We start from the raw sequence: 18,750 nt of genomic DNA, 5'->3' as shown, positions 1-18,750 counted from the left end.
CTACTATAGATCTCTACAAAGAAATTACATACTAACAAAATACCTCACTTCAGTCACACATGCAGAACACAGGCAGACCCTCATCAAATGCAGAATAAAGAGAAAATAAAGAATTAAAAGAAATGTACAGACAAAAACTAAACTAGAAAATGCAACATGGTGGACTCTGTATGCAGTGCAACAATGGAAAACCAAACATTACTACTGCTCACAAAACATCAAACAATAAAAACTAAGAAATAAAATCATAATAGTAAAATCAAATCAAGAAATATAGTAAATGCTAATAAAAAGAACAAATAGTTCAAAACAATTTGTTTTTAAATTTCCCATATACCAATAAAATATTGAAAAAAAAAAAGAGTAGATACATCAAATAACACCCAATAATTAAAACTAATAAGGAAAAAAAAAAAACATACCCTATTTTCCATACCTAGGAACATTTGATTTACAGTCACCATGAGATTGTTATGGATTAACGAGGTGCAAAAACACATACACAAGCTGCCTCTCTCAGCGCACAAACACACACACACACACACACACAGACATAAGCCGCCATTCACACACAAAAACTGCCTCTCTCAACACACACACACAAGCTGCCTCTCACCAAGCACACACACAAGCAAGCTCCCTCACACACACACTGCCTCTCAACAAGTGCGCACGCACGCGCGCACACACACACGCACACACACACAAGCAAGCTGCCTTTCTCTCACATGGGGCCTCTTCTCTTTCTTCAGCCGCCGCCAGCCTGAGCTCCGGTGGCAGCCCCCAGCCTCTATCCATTCTTCAGCTGCTGCCGACCTGGACTCCAGTGGCAGCCTCCAGCCTCTCTCCCCTCTTCATCTGCCAATGGCCTCTCTCCACTCTTCAGCCGTCGCTGGGCCTGGGTTCCAGTGATGGCCCCCAGCCTATCTTTGCTCTTCAGCCACCGCTGGGCTGGGCTCCAGCAGTGGCCCACAGTATCTTCACCTTCAGCTGCTAACATCAGCCCCTTCCCTCTGCACACCAGAGGAAATGCTGGCACCAAAACCATGTGACCAGCTTCATCGGCCCACCAGGGGATGTCCAATCCACCCCTGGCCCTTTTACATCACCCATCCTCTCACTCTTAACCTCCAGCCCTTTTTGCATCCCTTAGCTAATCCTCTCTCATCCCAAGCTCTTCTTACAACTCCCAACTGATCCTCTATCATACCTTCCTTTTCACCCCATCCCCTATCTCTCAACTCCCAGCCTCACTGCCTCCCCTTCAACCCTTCTCTCAAATGCCCCCAGCTGATGCCCTTCTCACCTCCTAGCTCCTTTCTTCCATTCCCCACTTTATCTTCTATTTTCCCTTCCTCGCCCTCCACAGCCAATCCCCTCTCCACCTGATCTAACCCTCAAATCTCTTCTTCATTTGATCCCTCCCTTCAAACATCCCCATGGCCAGGATCAGCTGTAAAATGTTGTTTTGGCCCCGTGCCAAAGGTGGACGAAAACCAGTGGGAAGAGGCTGGTGGTAGAGGTATCATTTTTGTTTTGGATAGGTTCTTTATTGGGTAAGGAGAGAAGAGCAGTGGCAATCTTCACCCCCCCCCCCCCCATGGATGGTCCCATACCTGATGGTAATGTGCAAGTGGCAGCAACATTAGTAATGAAAGTCAGCATGGGGCCTGTGAGACAGAACAAGTTCACAGGCCCTACAGCAGCTCCACTCTCTCCTCTCATGGGACTTCCTGTTGCTACAGAAATTCATGCAAGGGTCTGCGAGTGCTTGTTGGCTCACTGGCCCCATGCTGATTTCCATTGCTAATGCTGCGGCTGGAGACCACTGGTAGCATTTGTGACCCCAGCTAAAAGGTTTTGTGATCCCATTTGGGAAGCCCTGCAGTAAACAGTAATATTCACCCTTTATCAGTTAATTATTTAAGCAGCTCTCCTACAATTCCTCTGAACTTCTAAGAGCGGTTTTGTTCAGGACAGACAATTTACTTCATAAGGAATGGGATCCAAATGGCTCAAAGTGAGTAATGTCATCATAGTCACTATGAATAAACTGGCTGGATAATTTGTGACTGTCGCACTAACAGGGCTGCTCCTGGAACTTCAGGGGAATCATGAGAGCACTACTTAAATGGAGCAATTCATGGCAAAGTATTCCTGTTCAAAAACAAAGCTGTAAATGCATTACCAGAATTTCTTATTCTGCAACTAAGAGCACAGAAATAATCCTAAAATCAGTCACTCATTTTTATATTAAAGTTTAGTGCGCCACAACTAAAGGGCCTCCTGAGGCTTGATGAGCTATTTGCTGTAGCGAAGCATCAGGTATCCGTTTCCTCATTCCTATGCAAACAAATAAGGTGAAACTGAACCAACATGCTAATGAGTTTGACTGCTTTATTTTCACTAGAAGTTACTGTCTATGTTTTTAAGTCCAATCAGAAAAAACTGTCAAAACCGAATAATCAAAAACTGCTGTCACCTTTTTTTTTTTCCCTCATACTGGGTCAGACCAAGGGTCCATCAAGCCCAGCATCCTGTTTCCAACAGTGGCCAATCCAGGCCATAAGAGCCTGGCAAGTACCCAAAAACTAAGTCTATTCCATGTTACTGTTGCTAGTAATAGCAGTGGCTATTTTCTAAGTCAACTTAATTAATAGCAGGTAATGGACTTCTCCTCCAAGAACTTATCCAATCCTTTTTTAAACACAGCTACACTAACTGCACTAACCACATCCTCTGGCAACAAATTCCAGAGTTTAATTGTGCGTTGAGTGAAAAAGAAATTTCTCCGATTAGTTTTAAATGTGCCACATGCTAACTTCATGGAGTGCCCCCTAGTCTTTCTATTATCCGAAAGAGTAAATAACGGATTCACATCTACCCGTTCTAGACCTCTCATGATTTTAAACACCTCTATCATATCCCCCCTCAACCATCTCAGCTTGATAAGAAATAATCCTGAAACACTTCAGTGGGAAACAGCCTGACAATACCAGAATGTGGTTCAGCAACACAGGATACAATCACACTTTCATGCACATGCTGGTGGTATTACACAGCCATCACAGCTACTAATCTACTAAAAACAGCGATTATGTTGAAATTAAATGAAGCTAATGTATGCCAGATTTATACAATTTTCCTGCACAGCTCTTAATAAAATAATCGTGAATCATGAAAGTATTCCCTTCTCTTGTGTTCCCCAAAGTAACACTAACTATTCTTCAAAAACTTCTCTATTTACCCAAAATCAAAACAAATCTCATGAAAGGCAGATCACAACAGTGCCTATGCAATTTGTTAATATCCGTACAGCGCTGCTCATGCTAGTGGTGGTACACAGATGTTTAGTATAGAGTTTTCTAGTCTTGTGATATCGACATACTTAAACACAGCCCTACCTAGTACAAGAGCATCACTGCACCAATAAAGTAGCAGACAAGAGCACAAGCTTTGCAAAGAAATGAGTAGAATCCATGCCTTTCAAGAGCACCCACACAGATTTGTGTCTTATACCCCAAATTCCAAGTCCTGGAAAGATGCCCATATTCCTTGGTGGGATGGAAGGGGTTAAGGTAAGGAGAGCAAAGAGTAGAGAGCATATGAAAGATGTGAGAAAATGAGAGCCAGGAAGAGAGGAGAAAATGAGGAGGGAAAAGATTGGAAGGGGGTGAGGAAACGATACTTAGGAAGAGAGAAGGAATAGGAAAGGGATATGGGAAGAATAGAGAAGGGAGGGCAAGGGAAGAAAGGTTGGGAGAAAAGAGGATGAGGGACAAGAGGGTGAAGGAATTGTGAAGAGAGGAGACTGTGAGGGAATGAGAGGAAGAGACAAGGGAAGGCAAGAGAAGGAAGAAAGGAGAGGAAGGGAGACAAGAAGGCAAGGGATGGAAGATTGTGAAGGAATAAGAGGAAGGAAGAGAAGGCAAAGGTGTTAATGGGATAGAGAGGGCAAGGGAGGGAGAGAGGAAAGAGGATGAAGGAATGAGAGGAAAGGAGAAAAGGCAAGGGATGGAAAAGGGTGAAAGAATGAGTGAAAGGAATGAGGATGGGAGAGGGAAGGGAGTAAGGGGAGACAGGGAGAGGTGAGGGGGTAAAGAGGAAAGAATGAGAGAACAGTTGGTATAAGAAGGGGATGGGGAGTGGTTACTACTGACAGGCAGCCCTAACCTCGTTATAGCCAGGGCTTAGCACTCTCCCTATAATGAGGTTTCCTCCCGTCCTTCCCTGCGATGTGCGTCCGAGCTGGCCGCGGCTGTGGGAGGGGAGAGAAGGCCGGACCCGGACATGGTGCAGCGCGCCCCGGCTCCCACTCACCGTGTGAGACTGCAGGCTCTGGCTGGCCTCGATCACCGCCGTCAGCGGCACCGTGTCGTCCAGCAGCACCTTCCCGGCCGGCGGCTTCTCCATGAACGACATCCCGGCCTGTGACTGGCAGAGCGGAACGGGGCGGCCGCGGCTGTCAACAAGCGGAGGGAGAGCGCGGCGCCTGCCCGGTCCTAGACCCCGCCCGCTCTGACATGGGCCTGCCATTGGTGCACGTTGACTCTGATGACATCACGCACTTTGAACCAATCAGATTCAATGCCGGAGGAAGTAAATTGCCGGTTGAGCCGAGAGGACTTGATGGAGAGCTGCTTAGAAATAATAAACTCCCCTCTCCCCCTAATTATGTTGCAGTAAAATTAACTGATAAAAGGTGAATGTTACTTTTACTGTGTGCAGACAGCGGATTATCTATCATTTGAGATTTTTAAGAGCATTAGCACCAAACGTTTGTATAAAACCATATCAGTAGAGGCAGTGCTGGATTTAGGAATATACAGCGTAGGCACATACCTAGGGCACCACAGTCTACAGGCACCCAACCACTGGAATTATTCCCATTGCGCCTTGATCTCTGGAGAAGAACGCCCTGCCTCCAGTCCTCTACCTATGGGCGCCATGAGCTTAAACCCAGTTTTAGGTGAAGATGCAGCATATCCGGTGCTAAGGGGATGTAGACGACTTTTACAGACCCTCAGAGCCCTATTAGTCTATGGCTCTACTTTTGAAATACTGTAGAGGGCACAGCAGATATCAATTTCTTTTACTGTAAACTGGAAGTTTAAATTGGTGGAAATGTGTTTTGAGTTTTAACCATGAACAAATATACTATTCTTGAACAATCTGATGAAAAAGATTTCAGGATAAAAACTGGTAACTAAATGTTATTAAAATTAAAAGCAAACTGTTGTGTTGTAGCACTGAATGTTGTAGGTCAAGCGGTTCTCAACCTTTTTCCCATCGTGACACAGCTAATGGACAATGCTCTCATTTATTTATTATATATTCCACTTTTTGACACTTCAAAGTGGATTTCATTAATGTACTGTAGGTATTTCCCTATCCCCAGAGGGCTTACAATTGAAGTTTGTACCTATGACAATGGAGGGTAAAGTGACTTGCCCAAGGTCAAGTGGGATTTGACCCTGGTTTCCCTGGTTTGTAGCCCACTGCTTTAATCTCTAGGCTGCTCTTCCACTCCTGTATAACACAGTGCTCTTTATAATCCATTGCAGAAATAAAAAAAAAAAGCACTGGTATGACACAAGACTCTCTGTACAGAAATTACATAATGTTATTTATTTATTTATGGATTTTTATATACCGGGGCACGTACATAACATCACATCGGTTTACATAAATAATAAACATCCCATACCAGAACAGCACTAACTGCCAGCACTCATAGTAACAGCCCTCCCTAAGAAAAGGCAACACAATAAATATTACACCAGGCCTTAAAACACCAATACATCTCCAATCAGGAAAACAGAACAAACCAGGTTGCTATAGATCCCTACCCAGAAACTATATGCCATCAGAATACCTCAAACATATGCAAACCATCACCTAACAAAAAATAAAGAGACCATAAAATAGGCACATGCAGACAAAAACTGAACTGGTAACCACCACAAGCCAGAAACACAATGCAACTCAACAATGAAAAAACAGAAACAACACTAGCCCTCATAAAACAAATCAAGAAATCTATAATCAATAGTAGTAAAACCAAACTAATAAAAAGAACAAATTATTTCAAAACAGTTGATAAATAGAACATCCATATTTCAATATAGCAGACACAAAATAATTAAAACTAATGATTAAAAAAAAAATACCCTCCTTACCTGGGAATGTTTGATTTCCAGATGCCCTGAGATTATTGTGAATTAGCAGGAGGAGAGGATGATGGTTTTTGCTTGCAACTTTTTCTTCTCTCTCCGTCACACACACACACATGCTCTTTCTCTCACTCTGTTCCACCCCACAAGTGGCAGCAGCAGCAGCCGCATCCTCCAACCCCTACGAACTCAAGAAAGAATACGAGCCATATCAGACACTGGGAGCAACACTCACCCTCTTCTTGCTCCAGGCCAATGCTCCTTATTATTGAAGCATAGTCTCTTCTTCCCACACACACAGGCTCACTGCATGCAACTTCCTCTTCTGGACTGCAAGGGCAGGAAGGAGAGACCATGCCACTAGTGTAGCTGCCCACAAGAGCTTCCACCAGTTCTTCTCCTGAGTTCTGCTCTGGGAGGAAGAAGAGTTTGCATATTGCTGGGGTGGAGGAGAGGAGGGAAGAGTGGCTGGGCTAGCAGAAGACCAGGAAGAGTGTCGACATTTGCATGCAGGGTTTATGTTGAGGTTCTATTCTGTCCTATATATGTAGAGTAGGGGTTCTCAATCCAGTCCTTGGGACACATCTAGCCAGTCATGTACTGTATGGAAATCTCTCTCAAGCATATTCATTGTGGACATCCCAAAAACCCAACAGGCTAGATGTGTCCCAAGGACAAGGCAGAGAACCACTGAGCTAGAAAGCACTGTGTAGTTCAAATAGTTGACAGCAATTTGCACTGTGCAGCGAGGAAGAGGCACCAGCAGAGATGCAAGTAGTTTATAGAGCCCAGCTGCTCTCCACTGGATCATAAGGAGGGAGAATGGCAGTTTTTGTTTTTTGCCTTTTTTTTTTTTAAAGACTTAAGGAGGCCCAACTCAGAAACTTGGGAGAGGGTACTGGATCCTGGGAGCTCTCTCTCTCCTCCATCTCATGGCCCTTTCCCAGGTACACTTCCTCCTGCCCCTTCCCCAATAGCCACTTTCTGGCTTCTCTTCCTCTCTAACTCACTCCCAATGACCCCTTGAGTATCTCCCCCCTGTAGTCCCTTCTTCAATGCTCCATCTCTCCCTTTCTCTTCCCCATGGACCCTTCCTGGATGCTGTCCTCTCCCATGTTAGATGCTCTTTCATCAGCCCTCTCTTCTTGATCCCATCCTCTGCCTTTCTCCTTCTTTTCCCCACCTATACCTCCTCTATAGGTACTTTAAGTGTTCTATCTCCTTCACCCACTGGCCCTTTCCCACTGTTCATCCTCCTATCCATTCCTAAACTCTCATAGAAACATCTAGTCTGCCCATCTATCCAATTTATCTAGCTTTACAATTCCCATCACTCCCTCAGAGATCCCTTGAATTTATCCCATGCTTTCTTGAATTCAGATACTGTTTTTGTCTCCACCACCTCCACTGGAAGGCCATTCCATGCAACCACTACTCTTCTCTGTATAGAAAGATTTCCTAAAATTATTCCTGAGTTTACCCCCTTTCACCCTCCTCCCATGACCTTTCATTCTAGAGCCTCCTTTCCACTGAAAGAGGATCACCTCCTGCAAATGGAAAGCTTTTGATATATAGTATATGTCTCTATCTTATTTCATCTTTCCTCTCACTTTATTTGGCTGCCTCTGGAGGAGGGCAGGGAGGGCACAGCAAGGCAATTGCTGTGAGCCTGGAAGCCACAGGGCTGTCTGAAGCCCACCAGAGGCAAATCCAAAGGGAACAAAGTCTGGACAGCAGCAATCTTCAGGCTGACACTGCCTTAGACCTGAGAATCATCATGGGGCCTATTAGTCACATGCTCACATACAAGGCAGTGGGCCTGCCCCTTCTTCCTGGTTCCCACACAGGCTTCCCATTACCTAGGAAACATGTGCAAGGGATAGGACAGGACAGCCACAGGGCCTATGAGCACGGGACTCACAGGTCCCATAATGATTCTCAGGTCTAACAGCACTAGTATCAAGATTGCTGGTGTCTGGACCTTGATCCCTTTGCCTTTGTCTTGTGCAGGCCACAATGTTCCCTGTGGCATAGGAGCTAAGGACAGTTACCCCTGCTTACCTCCCAACAACCAGTATTGGAAGTTGGGGTGGCAAGTCATTTCCTGGGGGCACTTGCCACCCCTTAAACCTCACCCCCCCCCCCCCCCCCACACACACACACCACCACACATAGCGACATATCTGTGCTGGAGAAAAACTTCACTCAAATGATCCCTGTAGATTCACTTTCAAGCACTAACAATTTTGTTGCATGGTAAGGAATTCAGTTTTACACACACGCTGTTCTAGCTCCCTCTCTAAATAGTGACAATACTCCCAAACAGGCTTCACTTTTTCTTTTCTTTCATGTTTATCCATTATCTCCGAGCTGCTGACGGCTGACACCAGGTCCTGCATTTATTTAAATTAAATTAAATTAAATTAAATTAAATTATTTTTAGGATCCAAGAAAATATGAACATGCATTGCTAGATTTTACATTGAACTTCAACATGTATTATTACAATATAAATCAGAAAAACAAATTCTAAACAATGAGAAGACAAGATAGAGGTGTCCTACAGTACATGTTCTAATGACTAAAGCTGAAGTAAAAATCCCAAAAATGTTTAGGAAATGTCCCTTGTGGCTAGGATTTAGTCTTTTTCGAAAAATTATGTGGAATAATGTTTCCCATAAGGCCAGAAGCACATAAACTTGTATAACAAGCTGGACACGAGTAATTTGAGATCATACCAGGATAACAGACTACTGCTCTGTACATGTCTAAACACACACAGCCCCATGTAATGTATCTTTATAATCACTGTTTGGGAGGTGGTAATATATTCATTAACAAAAGCTAAGGGGAAAAAAGGCTCCCTCCAATAATTTTTCTCCCCATTTCTGGCCTTTCTCTAGCCCTCCTGTGGTCAAGCATTTGAGAGCATCCCGGGTCCTGAGAAACACAGGAGCTGCCAAATTCCTGTTCCTGTGATGGGATCCTTTCTTAACTTGTAGTTATTTTCTCCGAAATGTTTTACCACATCACTGAATTGTGGTTATAAGCCTACAGCATTGGACATTAATCTGCTCAGAAAACTTTCAGCTACTTTGAAACCTTGTTCTTGGTCAATTCCGTGATACAGAATTCTTGTTACTGGATGTAAAGATAAGCCTTGAAGGTTACATATTCCATAAGAGGACACTGAAATAGACATGAAGTTGTATGTATTTGCTACTTTAACATGAGTAGACCTGCAAATATTTGTCAGTCTTGAACCACTACATTAATGGAGCTTGGCAAAGGAATAATACTATATCTTTATAGGGTACAAAGTATAGGTTAGCAGTTGTGGCTCCGAGATCAATGCAGGGCTTCCCAAACTTGTCCTGGGGAACCCACAGCCAGTCAGGTTTTCAGGTTATCCACAATGAATATGCATGAGATAACTTTGCATATCATGGAAGCTCAGTGTATATACAAATGTACCTCACACATATTCACTTTGGATATCCTGAAAATTCAACTGGCTGTGGGGTCCCCAGGACAGGTTTGGGAATCCCTGATTTAATAGAATATGGGGCTTTTTCAGTAAATCTATGAAGAAGGAGTTTAGGCTTTTGAAGGCTGCAGGTTAATTAATTTATTATACAGAACATCTTCATTTTTCAGAGTCCAATGTAATAAAATGTGTGAGCTAAATTTTAGCTCACCTTTTCTTTATTCACAGAGTAAAAACGGAGTTAACTCCCGCTGCAGGAAGGTAATGGTATGCTAATATATTAGGGGGCAGATTTTCAAAGACCTACGCGCATAAATCCAGGAGGATTTATGTGCGTAGGGGGGTTACGCACGCCGGGCATCTGTTTTTCAAAAGGTCCAGCGTGCGTAACCCCCCGGGACGCGCGTATGTCCCTGGGCTTTTCTGAATGGGCGAGCAGGGGGCGGGACAGGTAGTCCAGGGGCGGGGCAGATGGTCTGATCCGGGGCAGTCTGGGAGGTGTTGCCGACGACTCTGGCACAGTGGCCATCGCAGGGGATCGTGCGCCAGCAGTCGGCCGGCGCACGCAAGTTACGCCTGCCACTGGCAAGTGTAACTTCCAAAACAAAGGTATGGAGGGGTTTCCTTTAGGGCTGGGGGCGGGACAGGAAGGGGAAGGGAGGGAAAGGTGGGGGGGAAGGAAGGTTCCCTCCAAGGCCGCTCTGATTTCAGAGCGGCCTCGGGGGGAACGAGGAAAGCTCCCCGAGGGCTCGGCGCTCGCAATTTGCACTAGTGTGCACCCCCTTGCGCGCGCTGACCCCTGATTTTATAACATGCATGCGGCTGTTCACACGTGTTATAAAATCGGGCGTACATTTGTGCACACCGGGTTGCACGCACAAATGTACGCCCATGCGTATGTTTTAAAATCTGCCCCTAGGAGTTTAAAAAAATAAGGGTTAGATTTTAAAAGGAGTGTGCGTAGCGTATATGTGCGCGCGCTATCTGGTGCGTGCACATATATGCCTGATTTTATAACACCCAATTTGGACCCAGGCCCACCCAACTGGAACGGGAAGTGGAGCACCGGACCTGCAAGGCCATCGCGGGATCCCATCTCCGCGCAGCGAAGAGGAGGACCCAGGACCGGCACGCCATTCCGTGCATTTGCACGGCACACATGGAGAAGTGATCCTGCGGCCGTATGGCACACCGATCTTCCTATTTTGGGGGGGGGAGGAGCAGAAGCGCACACACAGATTCCGCTTCCTCCCCCCCCCCCCAAGCAGGAAGATCGGTGGGCTGTACGGCCCAAAGATAGCAGGAGGCTGGTGACAGCAGGAGAAGCCAACAGATCTTCCTGCTTGGGAGGGGGAGGAAGCAGACGCTTGAATGTGTATGTGTGGATGAGAATTGGAGCCTGGGTATGTGTGTGTGTGTGGGAATGGGAGCTTGAATATGGAGGTGAGAATGGCAGCCTAGGTTTGTGTGTGGATGAGAATGGGAGCTTGAATGTGTGTATATATGGGTGAGAATGGGATCCTGGGTTTGTGTGTGGGTGAGAATGGGAGCCTGGGTTTGTGTAAGGGTGAGAATGGAAGCTTGAATATGTTGGTAAGAATGGGTGCTTGAATGTGTGTATGTGTGGGTGAGAATGGGTGTGTATGTGAGAATGGGTTTGTGTGTATGGGTGAGAATGGGTGCTTGAATGTGTGTATGTGTGGGTGTGAATGGGAACTTGTATGTGTAAGTGTTATGGTTTTGAGGTGTTTGAGTGGATTCTTGGGTACTGTGGGAGATGACCACGCCCACGGGGAGGAGCCCCGTGGGGAGCCACAGTACTGGGCTAGACTCGAGACGCACAAACACATAGTTTTGTCTTTTATTGTACAGCTGATGTATACCACCAGAGGTGGCAGTAGTGAGGAGATCCAGAGGTAGCAGTCCAGGGACCCTCGGCAGAGGGGACCTGTCTCACCGAGATGGTATAGGGAGATCCAGGTGTAGGTTCCCAGCCGGCAGAGCTGTAGATGAGACAGACTGAGAAATAGATTACTCATTAGATGGTAGCCGTAAGGTTGATGATTCCACCAGGCAGAAGTAGATGGTTACAGGCACCAAGGCAGGGAGAGCAGGCCCTCGAGGAGCGAGTACCTGATCCCAGTAAGGCACCTGAAAGAAAGCAAAGGGTCCCCGAGGAGCGGGTACCCAGGTTAGAGAATAACCCCCAAAGGGCAGAGAGAGCTTCCAGCGGCAGCACAGAAGCGGCAGAGTAGCTTAGACTGGACAAGTCCAATCCTTGCTAACTCAATGAGCTAGCAAACAAGCACAGGCTAAATACCCGGATGGCATGACGTCACTCGAGGGGGACGCCCCCAAGGTTCCCGCCATGACGTGGATAAAGACGTGGGTGGCGTGCGTGCGCGCACCCTAGGAGGCTCTTAGGAGAAACATGGCATGAGGTTTTACCATAGCTGTTCTGGGGACGCCAGAGAATGTGGCTTGCAGACGCGCGGTAGCCAACTTCCCAAAGCTAGCGGGGAGAGAGAAGAAAAAGTGAGGCACAAAGGTCGAAGCCGTCTGAGACCGACGGACGCAACAGTATGTGTGGGTGAGAATAGGAGCATTGGTTTGTGGGTGAGAATGGATTTGAGTGTGTGGGTGAGAATGGGTGCCTGGATGTGCGTCTGTGTGTGCATAAGAATGTAAGCCTGGGGAGGGGTGAGAAAGTGAGAGCTGCAGAGAATGTGAGCTTGTGTGTGTGTGTGGGGGGGGGGGGAGAGCATATGAGAGTGAGAGCTTGAGTGTGTGAGGGAGTCTATAAGAGAAAGCGTGAATGTGTGTGTGTGGAAGGGAAGAAGACAGTAGTAGAAGAAAGACACTGAAAAGGAATTAGGAAATGAGCATCAAGGGAAAAAAAAAAGGAAAAAGAGACCAGGACCAATTGATTAGAAAAATACAAAGATCAGACAACAAAGGTAAAAAAATATATATATATTTTGAGATGTTAGATATGCCAAATGTCTGGGAATGTGCATTTCTTATATTTCTGTATTTTGCTCTTTCTTCAGTATTCCACTATTCAGAGACTTTAGTTTCTCAGGCTTTCTATTTGGTTTTATCTGCATGTTTCTGTTTCTAATTTGTGGTCTAATTTCTATATTAGGTAAAGATCGGTCTCTGTTTTGCCTGTGTGTGACTGAAATGCAGTATTTCTGCTAGCGTGTAGTTTCTCTGTAGTAGTAGTCCAGCTTGTTCTGTTATTCCCGCAGGTGATGTATTAATGTTTTAGAGCCTGGTGTAGTATTTACATTGCTGCTTTTTCATAAAGTTGCTGTTATTTGAATCCTGGAAGTCAGTGCTGTGACTGTATGGCAAGTTTCAAGATGCCTCTTTCTTTGCAAGAGTTTGTGTTACTTCGCAAAATAGCAGTGGAGGGTTATGTTTTGCTGAGGTGACACCAGAATTTGAATTTTTTTTTTTTTCATGTTAGTTGTAATGTGAATTGCCCTAGCTCTGCGCTGCACCTGTTCTGATGATTAATTATATTTTATTGTAAAGATATTTCTGCAAAGATGGTTCATGAAAGAATACATTAATTTTTGTTTTATTACATGATTGGATCTGATTGTTTTCTATACTTGTGCATTTATAAACTGCAATAAATATAAAATAAATTCTGATCAATAAGGAATTTTTAATGCTGGTGTTTGAAATAATTGAGGTAAAATGTTTTAAAGTTTCACGCATGATGCATAATGGCTGTTGCAAATTACTTAGAAAGCCATTCTAGGGTGCAGTATATGGCATTATTTATCCATAAGGAAACAACTAGTAGGTCTCAGACCTGCCTGCCTACAGCCCACCCATGTTAACCTTGTGCCCACCCAAAAAATCAATTCTGGCTACGCCACTGCCCCATGTTATTCAAAGATAAATTGTTTAAGCTTCTACTAGCCCTTTTATTCCATTACTGGCATTAGCTTGGTTGTGTATCTGTGCAGCTTTTTCCTCATTGGGTGCCCTGGACCACTTGGCATGGATCAACCCCATCAGGAGAGAGCAGGAGCCAGGATGGACAGACTGGTGATCTCTGAGGGCTACAGACAAGTGCTGACAGCCGGAGCCACAATGCTTTCACTTAATTCCTGCCCTGTCCCAGGCACTAAAAAACCCACCTAAAAAAATCCCGACCTAACCAATCTCCCTGCTAGCAAGTCTCCCTGCATAGCCCGTGAATAGATAATTACCTCCTTTACAAGCCACGCAAAACCTGCCACGGGTTATTGCGCGGGAATGTGCGCATGTTTTTTCCACGCCAAATGTATTATTACATAAGTGATAAAATTAGCATGAAAACCATGCATAAGTACCCACATAAATATCCTCAGAAGGTTTTGCGCAGCTTATTACATTGGCCCTAGAGACTTCAATAAAATCATGGCAAGAGAACAGAAAGGCAACAACATAATCAACCAAAGACTGGTTGGTCATAGAAAGACTATAACAAAATAATCATTGGCTAGTATCCCCCCATGCATAATTAATTGCCTTGAAATGTACAGAGTGAATTCTGGATTGATTGAGTAATCAAGTTTACCATGAAAATGTAGCAGGACTACACACCATTTGAATTATGATTATAGACAATATATTACTTAGAAACATAGAAACTGATGGCAGAAAAGGACCAACGGTTCATCCAGTCTGCCCAGCAAGCTTATGTTAGTCTCTGCTGCACCATACAAATCACCCCCATACTTTTCTGTTTCCCAAATGTCAAAGTCAGGGCCCTTGTTGTTTGCTGTTTGAGTTCGATTCCCCTTTACCTCCTGCCGTTGAAGCAGAGAGCAATGTTGGAGTTGCATCAGAAGTTTCAGGCTTTTTGGTTAAGGGTAGTAACAGCCACATCAGCAAGTTACCCCTATGCTTTATTGTTTTCCCAGACCACAACATTCACTGTCCTTGTTGTTTGCTGTCTGAATCTAATTCCCCTTTTCATCTTTTCCCCTGCTGTTGAAGCAGAGAGCAATGATGGAGTTGCATCAATAGCATGAAGGCTTATTGGTTAAGGGTAGTAACCGCCACCCTGTTATTCCTAATATCAAAATCCAGCAAGGAATATTTCAAGATTTCCTTTCACCCCTCTTGTTGTGCTAGACACTCTTAACTCTTTGGGCTTTAATTTCAGAGACACCAATGATCCACAGACAAACATTGCACCTACTGCTTATAGATGTTTTGAAGCATTACAGCCTAGAGTAGTGAAGGGTTTCTCCAATAACATTCAGGTTGGATAAATGTGCTAAGGCAAATTTCTGTAAGGAAAAATTAAACAAAACTGAAAACTGTCTCTCTGACTGAGGACTGTAGCATAAAAGAACTTGAGAAGGAAGGTGTATACAAATATCTAAGGGTGGATGAGGTGAAACAATTCAGCACGAGTTACTGAGAGAAAAAGACCTGTAAAAAAAACTATAGACTGAAATTGATTTTAAAAAGCACTTTAACACAAAATAAGAGGCAAGCTATAAATCAACTTGCAATTTCTACTCTGCCCTAGTTTTGGAATAGAAGACTGGCCTGATAAGGATTTTAAACAACTGGATGCAATAACAAGAAAAACTTCTCCATGTTGATCAAGTAATCTATAAGAATCAGTGTCTGTTGAGATTGTATGTTCCAAGAGCTGAAGGCCTTATAGAAATATATTGCACATACAGACCTGCTATTATAGGCTTTCAATCATACCTAACAGCATCAACAGTTCCCAATACTCAAGAAGTACAAAAGTAGACTGCCATAACCATCTTTAATTCAGATGATCATTTTGGTGCATGGAAGGAAAGAGTGAGAATTTATTAGCACATGAGGGGAAAGCAGCAATGGAATCTGCAAAACAAGAGAAAAAAATATTCCACCCTACATAGTCTATAAACCACATCTAAAATGGATTTCAACATATTATACATAATAAAATCAGTTATACAAAATACATAACATATGCTAAGATAATTTTGCAAAATTATTAATAATACTTCTGGACTGATCTGGCTGATTTCAAGAAAGGAAATTAACAGGTAAGACCAAATTTCTCCTTTTGCAGATGACACAAAGATCTGCAGCAGAGTGGGGACCCCTGAGGGAGTAGACAGAGTGAGAAATGACCTAAAAAGCTTGAAATGTAGACAAATGCATAACAGTTAAGATTTCTTGTGGAAGTGCATTATCAGGCATTTGGGGTGCAGAAATCTGAGGGCGAGGGACACATTGGGACGTGAAGAGCTGATGTGCAGTGACCAGAAGGTAGCACTTATCTCTGGGAGATACAAGAAATAGATTTACTTTTTAGGGGATCTGACAGGTACTTGTGAACCAGACTGGCCACTGTCAGAGACAGGATGCTGGGCTCGATGGACCTTGAACTGACCCAGCATAGCACTTCTTATGTTCAAACAAGTAACATCTAGGAACATAAGACTTGCCATACTGGGTCAGACCAAAGATCCATCAAGTTCTTAATCCTGTTTCCAACAGTGGCCAATCCAGGGCACAAGTACCTGGCAAGATCCATTAATTAATTAATGGTAACTTCCCATGTTATTTTCCCCCCTCTCGTTAATGCCTTTGTTATCATGTTTTACTGTTCAATGTAAAGCGCCATGCCGTGCGTTTGTTTTGCGTTACAATGTGAACCGATATGATATCCTGGATGAATGTCGGTATATAAAAAATTTTAAATAAATAAATAAATAAATAAATAAATTATCCCAGGGATAAGTGGGTTTTCCAAAGTCCTCCTTAATAATAGTTTACAGACTTTTCTTCCATGAACTTATCCAAACCTTTTTTAAACCCAGCTACTCTAGCAGCTTTTACCACATCCTCCGTCAACAAATTCCAGAGTTTAATTATGCAAGGTGTAAAAAAATATGTTCTCCTGTATGTTTTAAATGTATTACCTAGTAACTTCATTGTGTGTCCCCTAGTCTTTGTACTTTTTTAAAGAGAAAAACAAATTTGTATTTACCTGTTCCACTCCACTCATTATTTTATCGACCTTTATCATATCTCCTCTCAGCCATCTCTTCTCCAAGCTGAAGAGCCCTAACTTATTTAGCCTTTCCTCACAGGGAAATTGTTCCATCCCCTTTATCATTTTGGTCGCCCTTCTCTGTACTTTTTCTAATCATCTTTTTTGAGATGCAGAAACCAGAATTTGACACAGTACTCAAGGTTCAAGGTGCAATAGAGGCATAATGATATTCTCTGTTTTATTCTCCATTTCTTCTAATAATTCCTAGCATTCTATTTGCTTTCTTGGCCATCACTGCACATTGAGCAGAGGATTTCAACATGTTTACCATGACGACACCTAGATCCTTTTCCTGGGTGATGATTCCTAATGTGAAACCTTGCATTGTATTGCTATAATTTGTGATCCTCTTCCCTACGTGCATCACTTTGCACTTGTTCACATTAAATGTCATCTCACAGTTGAATGCCCAGTCTCCCATGGTCCTCTTACAATTTCTCATAATCCTCTTGTAACAACTTTGAATAATTTTGTATTATCAGGCACTCTGATCACCCCCCTTGTTCCCATCTCTAGGTCATTTATAAATATGTTAAAAACCAGTGGTCCCAGTACAGATCTTTGGGGACACTCCACTTTTCTTTTCTCCATTGAGAAAATTGACCAGTTACACCTACTGTCTGTTTTCTCTCTCTTGACCAGTTTTCAATCCACGCTAGAACATTGTTTCCTATCCCATGACTTTTTAATTTCTTCATGAGGTACTTTGTCAAATGTTTCTGAAAATCCAGATACTCAATATCTAAAACTATAAAATCCATTTCAAATAAAACCAATCCCTTTCTCTCATCCCTCCCATCATATCACTTTAAAGCAAGGCTTAATGTGTTGGGGGAACAGCCTGGAATAGTTCCTCCACTTCTTTTCAGTCTTAAAAGGCAGGACAGCAGACATGTCCTCTACTCCAGGCAACTTGCAGGGAAGCAGAAGGGAAGAGGTGAGCCTGAAGGAGAAAGAGCAGAGAATAGCCACTCTGCTCCCTTATCCAGCCCTTTCCCTTCCTGTTCCTTGCAGAACAGGACTTTTCTTCCATTAACTTATCCAAACCTTTTTTAAACCCAGCTACACTAGCAGCTTTTACCACATCCTCCGTCAATAAATTCCAGAGTTTAATTATGCAAGGTGTAAAAAAAATATGTTCTCCTGTATGTTTTAAATGTATTACCTAGCAGAACAGGAGGTGGAGAAAAACAACCTGAAGCCAGCACGTCAGAGCAAAGAACAGATACATAAAGGATTTGGATTAGCACAAGTTTGAAACTTGTGAGCAATAATGCCAGCCACCAAGGCTTCAACCCTGGCTGTGATGATTGGCACACCTGCTCACAAATTTCAAGCGTGTGCTAATTCAGCCCCTTAATTCCATTGAGCACTGGTGGGTGAAGGAGGGCTGGGAGTTGAGCACTGGTGGGGGCTGGGGATGAGAGATCACAAGGATAAGGAGGAGGAGAAGAATGTGCAGTGTGTATTTGGGAGACAGTTCACACCTGTCCCTGGCCCCACCCCCTTACACAGGTCACACCCGGCTTTGACCCTGGTCCCTTTCATTGGCTCCATAGGTCCACTGTGTCTACAAATTAAGGCCCTGCTCTAAAGAATCTGACAAGCAAATCACCAACAGCTGCATCTCCTTCTGGGAAATCAGGAAACAATATATTGCTGCCTCCTAGAATCAAGATACTAATCAGGAAGCTGCTTACTGGCTAAAATACAACATATTGCTAACTTCCCTGAAATGAATGTAGAATGTATGCTACCACTGCCTGTTCTTCCTGTGGCCTATGAATTGATTTAGAGACTTGAGACACACTCCTTGTGAATGGGCAGAACCGTGTACCGACAAACACATGCACTGTCATATTTCCAGTGCTCTACGCTGGTTTCCACCAGGGCTCATTTTTATTCTGCTTCGGCTGTAATTTCTGCAACGCACACAGTATGATCTTCTCACTCCTAGCACAAAGATTCAGAGGCTGACATGGCAGGATCCATCAGAACAGCTACCTCGGAATTCA

At 43.8% G+C, this 18,750-nt stretch overlaps 1 protein-coding gene across 10 annotated transcripts in view; it reads right to left on the bottom strand.

Annotated features, from left to right (window-relative positions):
• Positions 1–4,510, bottom strand: part of PXK (PX domain containing serine/threonine kinase like) — a 132,852-nt gene extending 128,342 nt beyond the window's left edge. For 7 of the 10 annotated variants that reach the window (XR_003856611.1, XR_003856612.1, XM_029600965.1 and 4 more), the window contains exon 1: positions 4,321–4,422. Coding sequence is in view for 8 of the 10 variants with exons in the window: in XM_029600965.1 (XP_029456825.1) it covers positions 4,321–4,422 (102 nt within the window). In the remaining 2 variants the exon portion in view is untranslated. Of the gene's footprint in view, positions 1–4,320 lie in introns of all 10 variants that reach the window. The other 3 variants (XM_029600960.1, XM_029600962.1, XM_029600963.1) reach the window with 1 other exon arrangement.
• Between the last annotated feature and the right edge of the window lie 14,240 nt (positions 4,511–18,750).

This window comes from Rhinatrema bivittatum, chromosome 4 (genome assembly GCF_901001135.1).
Source record: "Rhinatrema bivittatum chromosome 4, aRhiBiv1.1, whole genome shotgun sequence".
NCBI classification, from domain to species: Eukaryota; Metazoa; Chordata; class Amphibia; order Gymnophiona; family Rhinatrematidae; genus Rhinatrema; species Rhinatrema bivittatum.
This window is presented reverse-complemented; position numbering and strand designations above follow the sequence as displayed.